At 49.2% G+C, this 21,019-nt stretch overlaps 1 protein-coding gene across 5 annotated transcripts in view; it reads left to right on the top strand.

The window, feature by feature from the left end:
- LOC115206123 (alpha-actinin-4) overlaps positions 1 to 21,019 on the top strand; it is a 42,169-nt gene that overhangs the window by 13,003 nt on the left and 8,147 nt on the right. For 3 of the 5 annotated variants that reach the window (XM_029772734.1, XM_029772736.1, XM_029772731.1), the window contains exons 2-10: positions 11,053 to 11,167; positions 11,843 to 11,962; positions 12,852 to 12,938; positions 14,042 to 14,129; positions 15,810 to 15,888; positions 15,991 to 16,072; positions 17,079 to 17,164; positions 19,587 to 19,679; positions 20,668 to 20,898. In XM_029772734.1, coding sequence (XP_029628594.1) covers positions 11,053 to 11,167; positions 11,843 to 11,962; positions 12,852 to 12,938; positions 14,042 to 14,129; positions 15,810 to 15,888; positions 15,991 to 16,072; positions 17,079 to 17,164; positions 19,587 to 19,679; positions 20,668 to 20,898 — 981 coding nt within the window. Of the gene's footprint in view, positions 1 to 11,052; positions 11,168 to 11,842; positions 11,963 to 12,851; positions 12,939 to 14,041; positions 14,130 to 15,809; positions 15,889 to 15,990; positions 16,073 to 17,078; positions 17,165 to 18,495; positions 18,582 to 19,586; positions 19,680 to 20,667; positions 20,899 to 21,019 lie in introns of all 5 variants that reach the window. The other 2 variants (XM_029772735.1, XM_029772732.1) reach the window with 1 other exon arrangement.

Genomic DNA, 21,019 nt, shown 5'->3' with positions numbered 1-21,019 from the left:
AAACGTCACGCTCCCCTTCCTGTCTTCTTTCTCTCTTTCTCCCACCAATGCTGTGAAACGAGTCCCAAGGATGATTACCTAAGCAGGTTCAGCTGGGCACAAATGCCAGCGTTCCCACCAAATATTTCTTCTTGTTCTTACATCGAAGTGGAGTTGGAGTCATGAAGTTAGGACTGTTGCCTTTGTTTTAGGACAGGGCTTATTCCAGCTACACCCATTTGATTTGAGGAAATGACTATCCTATCCCATAATCCTCTGTCTTTGACCAAATGACTCATTGGTACTCCTGTTCAATGTTGAGATGTCTGGGACGAGGGCAGCGTCAAGTTCACAGTAACCTGTTAAAAATGTGCTGTCGCTTGGCCACACACACTGAGAAGAATTTCTGTGTTGGTGTCAAGCAGACAGCTCACCCCCACAATCTTGGCCAGCTTTACTGATTGTGTGGGCTGCTGGAGTGGTCATGTGGGCCAATGCAGAGGTGGTTTTACCAACCGAGCACCCGGTTTGGTTACAGTGAGTCTGCGGATGAAGTTTGAAATACCTCATGCCTGGCTGAGTAAAGTGAGAACTACAGGTTTGAGGAACGTCCTACTCATAGTTTGAGTAAGACGTCTACATGGGTTGATTCCCACTCATGTGGTTGCTACTCAGATGACCACAGTTGCCTTGTTTAGAGTGCTTGTGGTTGCTGTATTCGCCCCCTCGACTGTGCTGCACTGTCCTGCACTTCTTGTTTCTCTTTGTAATGGCTTCCCCTTTCAATGGCCAGGCGGAAAAGGCCAGCAGCCGCTCTGGTTGGACTGCTTCTCAGTCCGGTAAGCCACTACAGAGAAGGAGATGCTGTGGCTTAGTACAGAGGATATCAGAAAACAACATATTTCCACTGTCTCATTCATAACGTTACTCAAATAGTGTTGTGTTTTCTGGTAATACAGAAAGAAAATGCCTTGAATAAACTCAATTCTCATAGATTCGATTAGCAAAAAACTCTAGTAGTTTGAGTGATGGATGGAACCACACCCTTAAGTTGTCACCCATCCAGCCCACAGTAGGGTAAACCGCAGGCTGTGTCATCATTATGGTGACCAGCCCCATTTGATGCTGTCCTCCATCACTGCTTACTCAGAGGCTGCAGGGAATTCAGACTGACCTAAGCAATATCAAAGCACCTGTTGGGTGACTCCTCACAGTACACATCCTGCCTGTTTGGCAGCTTTTTCTCCAACCCAGCACAGACATGCATATCCCTAAAATGATGCAATTACTTCACCAAGGCCAATACAAAGGGTTAACGATGATAACTGCCAATCCCTCTCTGGGGCTGCCAGATTGTGACTAACTCACAGAGCCATGTAATGACATCAGCTTATTGTGTTATTGGCTGATCTGCTGCTTTGTTATTAAAGGTCAAAATGTGGCGAAAGAGCTTCTGGAAAGCAAATAAACGTCTTTGGGGGTGGCCGAAGTCGGGCATATGTAACTCGCTCAAAGGTCTCGCAGTACAACCGCAAACTCACTGAAGGTCATTTCTCATTTCAAGCTATTTCTTTCCATGCCTTAATGGTCAAGTTCCATTTTGATACTCATGCAGTTTTGACTACTAACTGATACGGAAGAGTATAAATGGGTGAAGAATACTTTCCATAAATCATGGTTTATCAGAATGTGTGGGCCACAGACTATGGTCTGGATGTGCCCAATAGAGGTCTGTTTGCATGCCTCCATTGTGTGGGATTCAATGGTTGTGTTTCCAGGCGTTGGCCTCGAACTGGGAGGAGACTGAAAGGGATCCTTATCTCATGTTTGATGCCCCACAATGCCATTTTAAGAATCAGGAAAAGGAGCTCGCCTCCGCGTATGGGAGGAGAATTTGGGACGGAAGGAAACCCTTTACTTGAATTTTCCATTTATTTCCAGACCTGTCATGCCCCCTACATTTAACATGTGAACCCTGCCACAGTATCTCTCTATCTGACCTGTGATTTATTTGGGCATTGTACCCCATGTATTTATAGGTGCCCATGTCTTATATGAGTCTGGAATGTGAGTTGGTAGCTTTAAGGTGGTTTGAATGGGAAAGGCCCAGTCTTCCCCTAAGCCAACTGCCAAAAGGATGCGGTCTGGAGCACTCTTTAGTCTGCATACTCTTATCTCCTTTCCTGACAGGCTGGGTGCATTTACATTTGGCATTTTCTCTGAAAGTGATCGGGATCCATGAGCGACAGTGAGAGCATTTCCTTGGCAAACACGTCAGTAGTAGTGTAAAGGTTGCTATTCGTCATGAAACCATGAACAAACATGACAACATGACAATCTCCATCTTATCTTGAAGTGAGCTCAGTTATTTACGACACATTTTAGATGCACCAATGTGGAGTATCACGCTAAGATTGACTGTGTTACACTGATAAATTACTATCATTCCTAATGATTAATATCAAGACAATCTCCATCCTGGATGTAGACTAAAGGATGGGCATCCCCCCCATGATTTGCGGTCAGCTGATTAGCCAAGTCGAGGTGTTTTGTGTACGGGTGGTGTGAGGCGGGTAGCAATGCAGTGTGGTGTTATACGGAGTTAGGAGGCCTAAGGTTGCTGACTAGTGGCTGCAAGAGCTGTGGAGCCCAGTTTTATTTGCCCACCGACTCGGTCTCTTAAAGAGCCAATGCTGCCATTTAAAAATAAAAAAAATAAAATGTATTTCTATGTAACAATTTAAAGAAAGCTACAATAACTTTTTGGGCGACCTCACCAAATTCACATAGAAATGTGAGTTGTATATCTTTCTTTCATTGAAAGCAAGTCTAAGAAGCGGTAGATCTTTTCTATGTGCGCTATTTCTATACCTTCTGTTAAGTTTATTTATTTTATTTTTTTGCGTCTTTTGGGTTTGTACACCAGCTTTAATTTTTGGTTATGGAAAATACACTACCGTTAAAGTTTGGGATCACTTAGAAATGTCCTTATTTTCCATGAAAACATACATGAAATGAGACTAGTTAAAGAAAGGTTAAATTAAAAAATATATATTTCACAGCTGTTTAGATGAACAATTAGAATGTTTGCAACCAGGAAGTAGTTGAGTGATTTCTGCATAGTGCATCTTTTAAGTACCTTACTGTGATTGTTTCCAATTTAAAATAGGAAAGAGCAATTTCTCAAGCAAGAATTTTGATAGGAGTGGTCTGAGTGGGGAGGGGACAACTAGCTGTTATTGGCAGAGAGGTTTGGAACTGTCTTATTGGTCTATTAACTAATTTACCACCTGGTGGTGTCACTGGGCAGGCCAAACTCCATCCCACCAAAACACAGAAATTTCAGACTGTCTTTTCGAACAGCTCTTACACTAAAATGTCATTATTTTTACAGGATTATTCTTAACTTATCATGTGGAAATGTATATAAAACACAAAGTTATGTTTTTGACGGCACTGGGCCTTTAAAATTAGCTTGGCTCTTTTTTTGTAGGTAGCTTTCATCTATGGCATCACTTATAACAGTGGTTAAAGTGGACTTGTTTAGTGTTTTGCCCCACCACAGTTCAGTCGTGAGATCCCTGTCTGTTCACGCCTCTGACGCCTTGGCCCTCTCTGGCCTCACTGCTCTCTTTCTGTATTCTTGCCCAAAACGCCATGACCCAAACCAGCCGGACCTCAGAAGTTTGCTCTCAATAGACATAGTTGTCATTCCTGACATCATGCTAATTGAGATGACGGCTCTCTGGACTCTCCCTCCACTTCGCTGGTTTAACCCAGCCTCTCAGCTGAGCTAAACTGGAGCGCAGATCAAAGGAGCGGTGCACATCTGGAAGATTCCCTCGCAGGTCACTGCCACAGTCCCAGCCTCTCATTAAACACTCTCATCCTCTCACTGAGCAGGGAGGGAGTGGGGAGGCTAGAGTGGGCCGACATATTTCCTGTGTCAGCTGAGCTGCCTGTGGCCTACATACTTTACCCAGCCATGCCGTGGGCTGCTGCTGAATGGATGCTACTAGGCCTGTTCTCCTCACTGTGACCGCTGCCTGGAGTCTCTTTTACAGTCATCCTTTTAAGGTAGCTGAGAGATTCTCCTAGGACTGCCTTCTCGGCCCAACTAAATCCTAGACCACTAACTAGAATTACAGCATGTACGTCGTGTGTGTGTGTGTGTCCTGGTCAGATAAAGTTGTCTAATTTGGTCTGTGTATTGAACATGGGAGCTGCAGGTGGTTAAGACTTGACTATTGACACAACGTATAGGCTAATTGGCAGTTTGACATTAAGCAACAGACAGTGCTGAGAGCGCTACTATTGACACACAACAGTCCACATTTGCACAACGCTGTGTCCTTCCTGTCCTTAGTGTTGACATGCTGGTCTGTAGGCTGTGGCCCTAGGGTGCTGGTCTGTAGGCTGTGGCCCTAGGGTGCTGGTCTGTAGGCTGTGGCCCTAGGGTGCTGGTCTGTAGGCTGTGGCCCTAGGGTGCTGGTCTGTAGGCTGTGGCCCTAGGGTGCTGGTCTGTAGGCTGTGGCCCTAGGGTGCTGGTCTGTAGGCTGTGGCCCTAGGGTGCTGGTCTGTAGGCTGTGGCCCTAGGGTGCTGGTCTGTAGGCTGTGGCCCTAGGGTGCTGGTCTGTAGGCTGTGGCCCTAGGGTGCTGGTCTGTAGGCTGTGGCCCTAGGGTGCTGGTCTGTAGGCTGTGGCCCTAGGGTGCTGGTCTGTAGGCTGTGGCCCTAGGGTGCTGGTCTGTAGGCTGTGGCCCTAGGGTGCTGGTCTGCTGTACCTCTCCTCCCAGCCTGGCTCATTCCCCAGGTCTTGGCTTGTAACAGGATCTGGCCATAGGCAGGTCACTGAAAGGGTTAACAGCTCGGTAGAGCCCCCTCAGTGAAACCCAACCCGGCCTCTCACAAAGACGGGAAGCTACATAAATAAATGAACAAATAAACAGCGCTTCCCTCTGCTGGAAGTTTCTACAGTGCGTGCAAAGTCCAAAATATGCCCCCGGTATTTACTCTCTCTGTTGTACCCCCCTGTGGCAAGAGACTTGAAAAGAAAGGCCAGTAACAACACAGCACTGCAACACTAATACTTCTAGGTCACTACTACTCTTTAGGCAGAGCTTTCTCTAGTTGAGTCAACCTGACCTGGGGACAACTCTCCTGCCCACCATTACTGTGCAGAACAGACGGTGTCCCACTCCCAATTCTCTCCTTCCTCCCAAAGTGTGCACTTGTTCACTTCCCTTCTTGGATTTTAAAGAAAAGGCCTGTTAATAAGAAATTACGGGAAACTCCCACCAATCCAACGCTTTTTTGTTTTGTGGGGTGTAGTGAACTAGTGCGCACCTCAGGAGGAAGGGGAGATTTATTGGGACACAATCTGAGACTCTTCCCCACTACAGCTGTAGCCTACAGCCATTACATAACATGAGGTGGAGGTCATGTGTGGGTCAGTCATGTTGGATGGCTTTGACACTCATGTCACATTGTACCATGTATCGTATTCACACCTCAACCAAATCGCATTCCCCCTTTTCCTCCTCCTCCTCTGTTTTACTGGGCGACCATAAGAAAGCCCACTAGAGATGTCAGAATCAACTCATTTATCAGACCTTGTTTATCAGCTTCAGTTTACAGCAGTTTGCCCTAATGGTCACTACTACTGACAAACTGAAACACTTTCTCACTGGATAAGAATCTGTACTCGGACGAGTTCCTCTTTTAGTGATGGCTTGTCAGCACACGAAGAGTGTGTTTTTAATGATCACTTGTCCAGACCTGACGGGGTAATGAGAGCAGAGCGACATCGGTATCAGGGCATGCTCTTTAAAGGCTTCTGTAATAGATGGGCCGAGCCAGTCGCAGGGAACAGCCCAGGGCTTCTGTAATATAGGGGCCGGATCAGGGAGGGAGCCAGTCGCAGGGAACAGCCCAGGGCTTCTGTAATATAGGGGCCGGATCAGGGAGGGAGCCAGTCGCAGGGAACAGCCCAGGGATGTACTACTCCACCATTTTAACTCATCTCTACCAGAAAGTCTGTGGGGGTAAATGGTTGTGGAAGAGTGCTCACTACTTATGGTAGCTAGCTAGACTATGGCCATGCATGAGTTTGGACTGGAGACCGGCTTTATGTAGGTAGAATCGTGGACGGTCAACAGCAATAAAAACATGACGACCATCAAACAATCCAATTCCCTCAAGGTTGCTTTTTGGCTTGCTGTATTACATTTTGGGAATTGAGCAGTGAGTCCGTGATAAGAATGGAAGACGGTGGTGGAGTGGTGCGTCACTGACCTTAGACTTGACCATTGTTCAAACAGCTGTTTCTGCATTCGGCTGGAGAGTGGTTCTGTCTGGGGAAACCGAACCTTGGCAGCGCTTTTGCATTTTAGTGCAACCACACCTCACCCCTCCGGATGTGCTGATGCTCTGCATGGTTCCCTCGCTACACTACATGAGCAAAAGTATGTGGACACCTGCTCTCATTTGAAAATCATGGGCGGGGCGGCAGGTTGCCTAGTGGTTAGAGCGTTGGACTAGTAACCGAAATGTTACAAGATCGAATCCCCGAGCTGACAAGGTAGAAATCCGTCATTCTGCCCCTGAACAAGGCAGTTAACCCACTGTTCCTAGGCTGTCATTGAAAATAAGAATTTCTTCTGACTTGCCTAGTTAAATAAAGGTTAAATAATAATATGGAGATGGTCCTCCCCTTTGCTGCTATAACAGCCTCCCCTCTTCTGGGAGGCTCGCAGTCGGTGTTTTCATTTAATTCCAAAGGTGTTCGATGGGGTTGAGGTCAGGGCTCTGTGCAGGTCAGTCAAATTCTTCCACACTGATCTCAACAAACCATTTCTGTATTGACCTCGTTTTGTGCACGGGGGCGTTGTCATGCTGAAACAGGTGCGAGCCTTCCCAAAACTGTTGCCGCAAATGTGGAAGCACAGAGTCATATACAATGTCATTGTATGCTGTAGCGTTAAGATTTTCCTTCACTAGAACTAAGGGGCCTAGACCTAACCATGAAAAACAGCCCCAGACCATTATTCCTCCTACACCAAACTTTAGAGTTGGCACTATGTGTTGGAGCAGGTAGTGTTCTCCTGGCAAACCCAGATTCTTCTGTCGGACTGCCAGATGGTGAAGCGTGATTCATCACTCCAGAGAACTCGTTTCCACTCCAGAGTCCAATGGCGGCTTTTCACCACGAGCTTTACACAGCCGACGCATGGCGTTGCACATGGGGATCTTAGGCTTGTGTGCGGCTACTCTACTATGGAAACCCATTTCATGTAGCTCCCAACGAACAGTTATTGTGCTTAAATTGCTTCCAGAGGCAGTTTGGAACTCAGTAGTGAGTGTTGCAAACGAGGACAGTTGATTTTTACGGGCTGTTCTGGGGGGGGGGGGTCCTAGATCGGCACTCCAACATTGCTTTATGCGTATGGGCCCTGGTCATTCTCTCATACATGTATGGCTTGGGAATGTCCGGGTAGTCAGTCGCCAAACTCCCTTGAACCTGATGGAAGTGGTGTCGGATAACCAAGCTTCCTCCTGCTCAAAGTGTGTTTTTGTGTGTTCTTGTCAGGAAAATACCATTTAAGTCCTAGCAGTCAACTAGTGAAATAGGCTGGCATGTGGTGCTGGTGGACGGGCACAATGAGCTACCTGATGTGTGTTTGAACAGTGTGGTTATTATGCGACTACTGCGTGAGACAATGGACATCTCACAGACCTCTAGTGCCTTGGCCACCAGGCAGACCTAGCTAATTGAGCTGTAGCCTAAGAATGGGTGGCTTTGTGTCGACCAGGGCGTTGCTGACTGACTCCCAGACCTGGCTGCTACCTTCCACCCCCTTCCTGTACTCACTCAGAGGTGGAAGACCCACACCACTGCTGTCGCCTCTGACGAAATCCTCACAGGAGCTCCATGATAACACCCTTCCACACCTCATACAGCAGCAGTCATCATAATGAGGACGATAATAACTTCATAATCAGTAACATGTGAGCTTCCTCTGTCCACTAGTTCCCTCACCTTTGTGACAGTTAAACACACAGTGTCACCCTCTCCCTGGTCCATGTCTCTGACTGGGCCCCTCAGCCATTGTCCCTTAGGCCATATTGATTTCTCCCACATAAACACACGTTCCACTGATTTACCAGCTACGCTTTCAGAGCTAAGCTGGCCCTGCTGCAGCATGTTGGTGTCTGCCTTGTTTTCTGACTGGGAGACGGCGTGTTACTGACTGTGAGAGTGATGAGAGAGTGCGCTCATCATTGAGTGATTGGGTAGGCTGTCATTCATTACAGCAGTGGGCGGGGGGAGTCTTGGCATTGTAGTCATGGGGAAGGCACGGCGGTTGTGCAATAACATTGTGTGCCAGCCTACTTCATTCTTTCTAGGTGCAGCCAGCCACACCTTTACCTGTTTAGTGTGTCACAAAAGCAGATGTTTGAGTAGGGTGCTGCGTGCAGCGTCAGGGAAAGTGTCAGAAGGAAGAAATGGTTGTGTAGGTGGACTATGTGGGTTGTCGGTTCTTACGTCTCCCTTGCATTCCTGCTCGGGGAGTGCTGCTGGTGGTGGGTCGGTCAGTTGGCAGGCAGAGACCTGAGTTATTTGTCTCCTTGTTGTCTAAAACCTGGGCTATCTACATGACCCTTAACTCCTGTGAGGCTCAGCCCTGATGTAAAGACCAAAGGTGACCTTTGCTGTGGTCAAACTGAGCAGAACATAGCAGAACTCTGAGTTATTTTGATCCTCGTTAGTCAAACATGGACATACCAGCTGGTGGGAATACCATACCACCCCTGAAAGTAGCTTTGGAGAGAAACACATGGCTTTTATCTCCAACAATATTCAGACAATGTTTTCTCCTGGCTGTTGCCCTGTGCCTCTGTCCAGGTCATTGTCTGTAGACTGAGAGAGCAGAGAATTCTGTAATCCACTTGACCTGTGTTTTACTGGGATCTGTCCTGAGTGGCAATGATCCTGCTCTGTTCTTCAACATCACAAGAATAGTGTAATCTAGATGTTAGTACTGCACACTCTCAACCTGACACATACCTGGCCATAGAAGGGCAAACTATTTGACTAGTTGAGTCAACGTTTTTTTATTTCACCTTTATTTAACCAGGTAGGCTAGTTGAGAACAAGTTCTTGAGCGACGCTGAGTTGTAAAATCCCATTGTTAAAGCTGACAGGTCTGCCGTACCCAATCCCTTCCTGACTTAGAGATGCACACCTGTGTGACATCATGTTTGGGATATGGTGCCAGAGCCTTAGCGCCTCATAGGGCTAGTAGGAGTCTAGTGTTGTTGCTGAACTCTGTTATCACAAAGAAGTAGAATACAATAGATATTTTTTCAACTGGTGGTTTTGTATCATGTAGGCTATTGGTGTCTAGCTAGTGTAATTTGAATGCGACCTGGCTTACTCTATGCTCAAGTTAGTTTTTGTTGTTGGTAATTATCAACCGTGTTGATTTGAGCCATTTGTTGTATGTTAATGGTGCTGTGCCACATCCCTGCTCAGTTGGAGGCCGATGGCTAGCTGCAACGTGGTGGAGCATTGTTGGCAGGGGATGTTTGTGTCAGCCCCTCCCCTGTCCCTGTGGGTCTCTCTCGGGCAGGGGAGTGAGGGGCTGGAAGGCAGGGAGCAGGCTGACGGGACTCATTATATACATGCTGCTCAATGGGCCCTTTGTGTGGCAGCCCTTCGGAATGGGGGGAGAGGCAGGGCCAGCACCCTGTCATAATGTTGTCATACCACAACACTCATCGTAACACGCTGCCGGGCCATGCCTATCCTGCTGCAAGGGAGGGTCGACTGATCCCGACTTTGAGTTGGGGAAACATGGCTTTTGGGGAGAAGGTGATAGGTGGAGGTTGTGAACAGAAGTTAAAAGGGGGTGGGGTAAAAAGGCGTGTTCAAACAGTAGCTCAGAGGTTGAATGGCGCCATGTTGGGTCTCGTTGACTCTGGACAAGAAGAGCAAGGGTTATTGTCCCCCATCTCTACTGTTTGACCCACTCAGGAATCGGTGTGTTTTACTGGTGTTGGTGCGTATTACAGAAGCTATGTTCCAGTTTACTACACACACGGAGCCAAGAACCGCAAGTGGTCCTCTTATGATGCCATTTCTGACTGATAAAGAATAACCCAGTCTTAAAGGAACACTGTTTAGCTCACATTTCACTTGCCTTCTCTGTGAGATTTCTTTTCTTCCTTTTAAAAAAAGACAAGCAATTTGGGGAGAATATTTTTAACCCTCCACTAATGAATAGTGTGTGCCACAAGTTTTCAAAATAAGTAGATTCAAAACACGTGTTTTCCAATGACTGTTTGTGACTAGAAAGTGGCCCGTGACTTAATGTAGGGGGGATAAAACATGAATCTTTTTTTAACGTGGGTACTGGTCTAGTTTTTAGAATGTGTACAGTTAGCCTGGTCCCAGATCTGTTTGTGCTATCAAGTCAACTCCTTGTCATGTGAGCCCTTTAAAGAATGTGTCTCTGAATGCAGAAACTTGTTTGGCATGACAATGAGTTAACATGATGGTACAAACAGATATGAGACCAGGATAGCGTACGCTGCAGTATATCAACCTTACAGCTCACTCACCTATCCCCTAAAGCACTCGGGTAAATACTTACTGTTAGTTGAAGAGATCAGTAGGAGTGCTGAAATGGGATCAGTTTTGCCTTTTTTAAATCCTAATGAATATGATAATATGGATGGGAGGACCTGATCCTAAATCAGCACTACTACTCAGAATTATGTCAACCAATCACAGTGCACTTCCTGCCACGTGTAGCCTACTGTCTGAGGAACTTCAGCCCCCCTCTTCCTGTTTTTTTCTGTGTTTGTTTTTAATTATAGTACTAGGTAAGTTGACTGAGAATGCATTGACCTGGGTAATAGTTATAGGGGAGAGGTGCGTGGATGAATGAGACAATTTTTGTTAGACCAGAAGAAAGAGTGCCTCCTCCTAGCCCTCCAACACCACTCTGTGAGGTCACACCACTCTGACCTCGCTTCCGCCCTCTCTGACCTCGCTTCCTGTCTCTCTCCAGACGTTCACGGCCTGGTGCAACTCCCACCTGAGGAAAGCAGGCACGCAGATCGAGAACATCGAGGAGGACTTCAGGGATGGCCTGAAACTCATGCTCCTGCTGGAGGTCATCTCAGGTCAGCCAGCCCATCGTCTTGATCATCATGACACATACCAAGCTCTACTACCACAGCTAAGCGCTAATCTACTGCACTCAGCACCAATATACTGTGGCAGGTTGCAGGGCTTTGGTCAAAAGTAGTGCACTGTGTAGGGATTAGTGTACCATTTGGGTAGACCAAGTGCGGTGCCAGAAACGGACTCTAAATTTCTAGTGTCACCTGTTCTTTTGATACCTTTTCAACTAAGTAGTCTGGTCATAGGCCATGGCTTTGGTCCTGTAGATGTCTGTTTTGACTAGCAGCCCTGTGAAGGTTGGTACTGTGACTTTAAAAGGAGCCGTGCCTGTCTGTTTTGACTAGCAGCCCTGTGAAGGTTGGTACTGTGACTTTAAAAGGAGCCGTGCCTGTCTGTTTTGACTAGCAGCCCTGTGAAGGTTGGTACTGTGACTTTAAAAGGAGCCGTGCCTGTCTGTTTTGACTAGCAGCCCTGTGAAGGTTGGTACTGTGACTTTAAAAGGAGCCGTGCCTGTCTGTTTTGACTAGCAGCCCTGTGAAGGTTGGTACTGTGACTTTAAAAGGAGCTGTGCCTGTCTGTTTTGCTGAGCCAGTGGAAAGGGCTGTTTCTGTCATGGGACTCTGGGCTCACTGCATTTTGCTTGCCTGTTTGTGTCCGTGTGTGTTCATCCACAGGCGAACGGTTACCTAAGCCCGAGAGAGGCAAGATGAGGGTCCACAAGATCAACAACGTCAACAAAGCGCTGGACTACATCGCCAGCAAGGGGGTCAAGCTGGTGTCCATCGGCGCAGAGGGTCAGTTTACCTACCACACAAGCACTCTGTGTGCGTACACACACACACACACACACACACACACAGAGCACTGACAAACAACTCCAAAGCTCACTGCATCCTGCCAAATACATCTCCCACTTGGGAGCAAAGGCATTTGGCTGGAGAGGGAGGGAGCTCTGGGGGAGGGGCAAGAGGCCCTTCACAAGGCCAGTAAATCAGGAGGAGAAACGGCTGTGACGGTGTGACAGTGACCTTTCTGCTCCAGCTATCATGACAAATGGCCCCGCCAGCCTCCACTCCTCATTCCTACTGCATGATACACACAGCCCAGTTGTCATCGCTCCAGCTTAGCCCTCTGGCCCCCACCACCCGGACCAGCAGCCTACCACCAGCTTAGCCCTCTGGCCCCCACCACCCGGACCAGCAGCCTACCACCAGCTTAGCCCTCTGGCCCCCACCACCCGGACCAGCAGCCTACCACCAGCTTAGCCCTCTGGCCCCCACCACCCGGACCAGCAGCCTACCACCCTACACCACCAAAGGACAAATGGCGAGACCGAGGCAGGCAGAGAGGGGGATATAAACTAAGTGACTGACTCAATGTTGAAGCGTTGGGAGGGTCACAAGGGGACAGACAAAACCACTGTCTCTTATCTGATCAAAGCCACCGCAACAACTTGGGACATTGCTTGAATGCATTATGCATGCCGTACCCAGCCATATTTGTATTTGCACTGTAAAGGACATATTTGAAGTTCACAAACATATGCGGAACTAGTCCCAGATCTGTTTGTGCTATTATGACAAGTTGTTGACGTGGCGGCACAAACAGATCTGGGACCAGGCTAATGCGGAACTGAGTTGATATTTTATTGTATTTGAGTGATATCCTCTTTTTCTCTCTTAGAAATTGTGGATGGCAACGCCAAGATGACCCTGGGCATGATCTGGACGATCATCCTCCGCTTCGCCATCCAGGACATCTCTGTGGAAGGTCAGTCTCTCTCCTTTCCAATCTCTCTATTCTCCTTCCCCACTAGGAAGCAAAGGTTTGTTTAGAAAACAAAACTTTGCTTTTATGTTCTTCCTCAATTTTTTTCCAGTAAGTCATCTGAAAACGGTAGTGGTTTTTAACCTGGGCGAGGACACTGTCCTTAAATCATATTCAGACCCATTGCTGCTCTTGTGTTCTTATGCCACTAACTGAGCAGGCATCTTCCTCTTCTTTCTCACACACACTCTTACTCAAAACAGCTGTGCTGAGGGGATTCCACAGGTAAATGAAGTGGAAGCAACCGTGGCTCTCAGATACTATACACACTAAAAACAACTCCCCTGCTCTGTTCTGCTGAGACCACAGGAGGTTGAGTGAGCCTAGCCAAGTGAACACAAGTCTGGCCTACATGCCTGCTCTGCTCTCACTGGCACTTGACTAGGAGACAATGGCAGGAGAGCTCATTAACCCTAGCTTCCCCAGCTCCACTGCACTCATCTGTGGTCGGGAGAGAATTTAAACCTGTTAGCTACCTATACTGCACACTCCAACACAGTAGAAACTAGGTCTAGGCTGCATCTGACTCTGAAATGGCACCCTATTGCTATAGGGCTCCTGGTCAAAAGTAGTGCACTATATAGGGAATAGGGCTCTGGTCAAAAGTAGTGCACTATATAGGGAATAGAGCTCTGGTCAAAAGTAGTGCATTATATAAGGAATAGGCTCTGGTCAAAAGTAGTGCACTATATAGGGAATAAGGCTCTGGTCAAAAGTAGTGCACTATATAGGGAATAGAGCTCTGGTCAAAAGTAGTGCGCTATATATAGGGAATAGGGCTCTGGTCAAAAGTAGTGCGCTATATAGGGAATAGGGTGCTATTTGGACATACCATAGACCCCTCAAATTCACATTTGGACTTTGAAGCCAATTCTACTGCCTTTTTTCATTGTTCCCCTCTAATCAGGACCTGATTTAGACCTGGGACACCAGGTGGGTGCAATGAATTACCAGAGACAACAGAACCAGCAGTCCTCTGGACCTCCCGGTTAGGACTTGGATATCCCTGCCACAGACTGTTATCTAACTCCTTCTCCCCTTTCCAGAGACCTCTGCCAAGGAGGGCCTGCTCCTGTGGTGCCAGAGGAAGACTGCGCCCTACAAAAACGTCAACGTGCAGAACTTCCACATCAGGTAGCCTACGTGTATACACACACACACACACACACAGCCTCGACAGCAGCTAGACGTTATGCCTGACAACAGAACCTGAGAACGGAACAGGCTATAGTATTTCTCCAGACATTGTTTGACCTCTGAAAAATTCCACAGTAGTGAAGCCTGTTCAAACATTGCATCACTCACACACTCCAGCAAACTCCACCAGCTCTTCCAGGAAGACTGCCCTCTGCTGGTGAAACGTAGGATAGATGTTAGAAGTATGTGCGTAACCTATGGCTGTGCAGCACAGAACTGTCCCTTTTTTTTGTATTTTATTATTATTTTAAAAAATTACCCCACCCCCCCCTTTTCTCCCCAATTTCGTTATATCCAATTACCATCTTGTCTCATCACTGCAACTCCCCACCGGGCTCGGGGGAGGCGAAGGTTGAGTCATGCATCCTCCGAAACATGACCCGCCAAACCACGCTCCTTAACACCCGCCCGCTTAACCCGGAAGCCAGCCGCACCAATGTGTCGGAGGAAACACCGTTCAACTGTCTACCGTGGTCAGCCTGCAGGCGCCCGGCCCTCCACCAGGAGTCGCTAGAGCGCGATGAGCCAAGTAAAGCCCCACCTGGTCAAACCCCCCTCCTAACCTGGACAACGCTGTGCGCCGCCCTATGAGACTCCTGGTCACAACACAGCCTGGGATCAAACCTGAGTCTGTAGTGATGCGATGCGGTGCCGTCGACTACTGCGCCACTCGGGTGGCCACAACTGTCCCTTTCTGACCCCTCTCTCTGCTCTCCCCCTCTCTGCTCTCCCCTCTCTGCTCTCCCCTCTCTGCTCTCCCCCCTCTCTGCTCTCCCCTCTCTGCTCTCCCCTCTCTGCTCTCCCCTCTCTGCTCTCCTCTGCTCTCCCTCTCTGCTCTCCCCTCTCTGCTCTCCCCTCTCTGCTCTCCCCTCTCTGCTCTCCCCTCTCTGCTCTCCCCTCTCTGCTCTCGCCTCTCTGCTCTCACCTCTCTGCTCTCCCCTCTCTGCTCTCCCCTCTCTGCTCTCCCCTCTCTGCTCTCCCCTCTCTGCTCTCGCCTCTCTGCTCTCCCCTCTCTGCTCTCCCCTCTCTGCTCTCCCCTCTCTGCTCTCCCCTCTCTGCTCTCGCCTCTCTGCTCTCGCCCTCTCTGCTCTCCCCTCTCTGCTCTCCCCTCTCTGCTCTCCCCTCTCTGCTCTCTCCCCTCTCTGCTCTCCCCTCTCTGCTCTCCCCTCTCTGCTCTCCCCTCTCTGCTCTCCCCTCTCTGCTCTCCCCTCTCTGCTCTCCCCTCTCTGCTCTCCCCTCTCTGCTCTCCCCTCTCTGCTCTCCCCCTCTCTGCTCTCCCCTCTCTGCTCTCCCCTCTCTGCTCTCCCCTCTCTGCTCTCCCCTCTCTGCTCTCCCCTCTCTGCTCTCGCCTCTCTGCTCTCGCCTCTCTGCTCTCGCCTCTCTGCTCTCGCCTCTCTGCTCTCGCCTCTCTGCTCTCGCCTCTCTGCTCTCGCCTCTCTGCTCTCGCCTCTCTGCTCTCGCCTCTCTGCTCTCCCCTCTCTGCTCTCCCCTCTCTGCTCTCCCCTCTCTGCTCTCGCCTCTCCGCTCTCTGTTCTCTCGCTTCTCTCTTTTCTCTCTTTTCTCTCTCCTCTCTCTTTTCTCTCGCTCTCTCTTTTCTCTCTGATCTCATATTGACAGCTGGAAGGATGGCCTTGCCTTCAACGCTCTGATCCACAGACACAGGCCAGAGCTCATTGACTACGACAAGCTAAGGAAGGTGAGTGGATCAGCACATGCTCCGTCAGCACACACTCACACCTCGCTTTGAGTGCACGACACGTCCGTGGCTTGTTTTCTCACCCTCTGATTGGTTGCTCAGGATGACCCCTTGACCAACCTGAACAATGCCTTTGAGGTGGCTGAGAAGTACCTGGATATTCCCAAGATGATGGACGCTGAAGGTATGCACGGTTACTCCTGCTGTGTTGTGATTGTAGAGTGTTTCTGCATATTCATATTGTATTCATTCATCTGACCACTCTTGCATCCCAAGAATCCATGACTCTAGTGTGCAGGTGGATGTGTTGTGACATCACGGCTGGTGTGGTCACCCTTACACACAGACCGTTAGCCTCAGCCCCCCCCTCCTCCCTCAGCCCCCCCTCCTCCCTCCCTCCCTTCATCCTTCTCACCTTCTCATCCTCCAGTTTGAATAGCTGTTGTGAAGTGTGTCTGTCTGTGTCTCTCCCTCTGTGTATAACTGTCTGTGTCTCTCCCTCTGTGTATAACTGTCTGTGTCTCTCCCTCTGTGTATAACTGTCTGTGTCTCTCCCTCTGTGTATAACTGTCTGTGTCTCTCCCTCTGTGTATAACTGTCTGTGTCTCTCCCTCTGTGTATAACTGTCTGTGTCTCTCCCTCTGTGTATAACTGTCTGTGTCTCTCCCTCTGTGTATAACTGTCTGTGTCTCTCCCTCTGTGTATAACTGTCTGTGTCTCTCCCTCTGTGTATAACTGTCTGTGTCTCTCCCTCTGTGTATAACTGTCTGTGTCTCTCCCTCTGTGTATAACTGTCTGTGTCTCTCCCTCTGTGTATAACTGTCTGTGTGTCTCCCTCTGTGTATAACTGTCTGTGTGTCTCCCTCTGTGTATAACTATCTGTGTGTCTCCCTCTGTGTATAACTGTCTGTGTGTCTCCCTCTGTGTATAACTGTCCCTGTCTCTCCCTCTGTGTATAACTGTCCCTGTCTCTCCCTCTGTGTATAACTGTCCCTGTCTCTCCCTCTGTGTATAACTGTCCCTGTCTCTCCCTCTGTGTATAACTGTCCCTGTCTGTGTCTCTCCCTCTGTGTATAACTGTCCCTGTCTGTGTCTTTCCCTCTGTGTATAACTGTCCCTGTCTGTGTCTCTCCCTCTGTGTATAACTGTCTCTGTCTGCCCGTATGTGTGTAACTGTGGTTTCCCTACAGACATTGTGAACACTGCCCGTCCGGATGAGAAAGCCATAATGACCTATGTGTCCAGTTTCTACCATGCCTTCTCTGGAGCCCAGAAGGTACCCCTTACCCCATCCCACCTTACCCCCCCTGTCCTGCCCTGATACTAACCCCGCTGGTCCTGTCCTTCACATCTACCCCATCCTCTCCTCTCCTTTCCAGCATGGCTTTCTCCTGCAGCATTGGCGTCAGCCTCACCGGGGGCTGGTTTTGGACACTCCTTCCTCACACTACACACACTAAGACTTAGTCTCTTAACGTCTTGCTGGTAATAACGGGGCCCTCTTGTTCTTGTGTAGTGGCCTGTCTATCTATAGGGATTCAGTTGGAGTGGATCAGGCCTCGGGGGCCCTTTGTAGTTAAATGGATCATATACAATCAGCCCTGGGTCAGTGTGTCTGAGCAGAGGGTAGGCTAGTCAGAGGGACTCTTGAGAACTCTTCCTAGATGTTTTGTGTGTTTTTGATTTCACCCTCCACCACAACGCCTCTGCCTCTCTCTATCTGTCTGCTGGATTCATCCTCTCCTCTCCTCCTTATCGTTCTCTTCTCTTCCTTTTCTCTCTCTCCTTTGCTCCTTTCACTCCTGTTTTCCCCACTCTTCCTCTCCCTGTGGACTGAGAACAGGAAGCTTGCTGACAGGCATGTTTTTTAATGTCGCTGTAATTAGTTTTTTATTCATTAAGAAGTTGTTTATGAGCTCCAGTCTCAGGAGAGGTGTGTGCGCATGCAGAACTGTTTGCCACAGTCCCACTGTTGCCTTGACAACAGACCACCACAGTAAGCTGCTAGTGGGCCTGTGCTGGTTAACATTCAGTCCTTTGGGCAATCATTTGTTCATTTTGGAAAACAATCATTAATCCAGAAACAGTATGGACATTGGTTAGACTAGTGTACCCTTCTCTTTAGCTTTATGACCAGGAGGACCTTTTCTGCTATTACCAGCTTGACAGTTTAAATATTATAATCCAAATGGTGGGTGTCCCAACCTCCGCATTGTGGCCCCGGCAGACCCCTCCTGTCTCCTGAGGTGGACTCTCTCTCTGTGTCTCTCGCGTTTTCTCTCTTTCATGGTAACCCCACAGCGACCCCCCCCCCCCCCCCCCCCTTCCACAGTGCTTCATTGGAGTCCCCAGAGTAGGGGGCAGCAGCAATGGAGTCCGGCGTCTACTCCATTCTCTACACCCCACCCCTCATCTCACCCCCCCCACCTCACTGTGTGGCGGGACCCTCTGGCTTTGGGTAGCTTGGCTTCACCACTTCTCTCTCTCTCTCTCTCTCTCTCTCTCTCTCTCTCTCTCTCTCTCTCTCTCTCTCTCTCTCTCTCTCTCTCTCTCTCTCTCTCTCTCTCTCTCTCTCTCTGCGCTCACTGCCTGGCCGTGGTTGTGTAGACATCGTGGGCACGCTGAGGCCCGACGAGAAGGCCATCATGACCTATGTCTCCTGCTTCTATCACGCCTTCTCTGGCGCCCAGAAGGTGAGCACAGCCACTACGCAACCTTTAACCCCTAACCTCTGTGACACCAGCCAGGGTCACTGGCAATGTCACACTGGCCAAGGATGCTCACTGACGCTTTGGGCTCACACTACACTTCTACGAAACAACAAAACCTCTCCTCCTTACTCTAACTTCCCTGTCCCGACTCTTCCCCCGTTGATTGGTCATTAGCAGTGTTTCCCATAGCTACAGTTACGGCGTTACTCTAACAAACCAGTTATGAAGTGACTGAAATAAGCTTCAACTGATCTGTGGGAAGCGCTGCTAACGACGGTTCAACTGTTAATACTGAAACTGTTTCAATGTGTGTTTATGTGGAGACTACTCCATAGTGTGTTAAAGTTCCAAGGCATAATACAGTTTCAATGTGTGTTTATGTGGAGACTACTCCATAGTGTGTTAAAGTTCCAAGGCATAATACAGTTTCTTATTGTTTCTTTATTTCAGTGGTTTAAGTTTAAGTCCCTAAACACACCAGCTGATGTGGACAAAAGCGGTACAGAACCAGTAACATTGTATAGGAGAAGCATGTAGCTTTTTGAGGCCACAGAGTGTGAAGTTGGCGCACACAGTCCATGGAACTAACCATTGTCAGCTGTAGCATGCTGCGTTAGCGTATACCCTTACTACTGTACAGCCATCCAACGGATTTGCGTATGTGCACGGTGTTTAAATACAGTGCAAGTCACAGCTAGTGTGTGGTTTTTGTGTGTTCACTCAGTTTACAGAGTTGTTCGTAGCTGAAATGACATCTTCCACTGCGTCTAGTTAAAAGTAAGGCCAGCACATGGTGGACATTCAGTTTGAGCTTGACCTGCATTTGTCTTTGTCTTCGACTGGTAGACAGCTGATCTGAATTGTACGTTTGACCCCACTCTGGTAAAAGCTACACACATTTGTGCACATGCTCCTTGGCGTTGGCGACCTAATCCATAACAAGCAACCTTTTGTATTTGCACTGCTGACGATTCTCATCTGTGATAGGCTGAGACTGCAGCCAATAGGATCTGCAAGGTGCTGGCTGTCAACCAGGAGAATGAGCACCTGATGGAGGACTACGAGAAGCTGGCCAGTGACGTGAGTAGTACACCACTGTCTGTACCTCCCTCCCTCCTCACCACACCACTGTCTGTACCTCCCTCCCTCCTCACCACACCACTGTCTGTACCTCCCTCCCTCCTCACCACACCACTGTCTGTACCTCCCTCCCTCCCTCCTCACCACACCACTGTCTGTACCTCCCTCCCTCCCTCCTCACCACTGTCTGTACCTCCCTCCCTCCCTCCTCACCACTGTCTGTACCTCCCTCCCTCCCTCCTCACCACTGTCTGTACCTCCCTCCCTCCTCACCACACCACTGTCTGTACCTCCCTCCCTCCCTCCTCACCACACCACTGTCTGTACCTCCCTCCCTCCCTCCTCACCACACCACTGTCTGTACCTCCCTCCCTCCTCACCACACCACTGTCTGTACCTCCCTCCCTCCTCACCACACCACTGTCTGTACCTCCCTCCCTCCTCACCACACCACTGTCTGTACCTCCCTCCCTCCCTCCTCTCCACACCACTGTCTGTACCTCCCTCCCTCCTCACCACACCACTATCTGTACCTACCTCCCTCCCTCCTCACCACACCACTGTCTGTACCTCCCTCCCTCCTCACCACACCACTGTCTGTACCTCCCTCCCTCCCTCCTCACCACTCACTGTCTGTACCTCCCTCCCTCCCTCCTCACCACACCACTGTCTGTACCTCCCTCCCTCCCTCCTCACCACACGTCTGTCTGTACCTCCCTCCCTCCCTCCTCACCACACGTCTACTCTCTGTCAGTGAGAAATGTTTCTGTGTCCCTCTGATGGGCTGTCTATGTTTCCTAGCTCCTCTAGTAACTTCCATAGGTGTTATTTCCTCTCATTACCTCCAAATAGGCAATTTCTCTACTAAACTTCCCCTTTACCTTGTGCAGTTTTATTAATGTCTCCCATAAAAACATCTGCCCTCCTTTCTCTCACACTTCTCTCTGTTATTTGCATCCCTCCATCCCCCTCTCCTCCTCTGCCCTAGCTGTTGGAGTGGATCCGCCGGACCATCCCGTGGCTGGAGAACCGGGCTCCAGAGAAGACCATGGCCGAGATGCAGCAGAAGCTGGAGGACTTCCGGGGCTACCGCCGCGTCCACAAGCCCCCCAAGGTGCAGGAGAAGTGTCAGCTAGAGATCAACTTCAACACCCTGCAGACCAAGCTGAGGCTGAGCAACAGGCCCGCCTTCATGCCCTCCGAGGGTCGCATGGTGTCGGTGAGTGGGACTGGCGGACGGACGCATGGACACACAGACTGTTTAAACATGTAGAGCAGTTGTACCAATGATGCCATCCATATCTATTGGACAATTCACACGTCCTAAAACCCTTCTGTAT

The sequence above is a fragment of the Salmo trutta genome, chromosome 13 (genome assembly GCF_901001165.1).
Source record: "Salmo trutta chromosome 13, fSalTru1.1, whole genome shotgun sequence".
NCBI classification, from domain to species: domain Eukaryota; kingdom Metazoa; phylum Chordata; class Actinopteri; order Salmoniformes; family Salmonidae; genus Salmo; species Salmo trutta.
The sequence above is the reverse complement of the archived record's forward strand: the minus strand, read 5'-3'. Positions and strand labels throughout refer to the sequence as shown.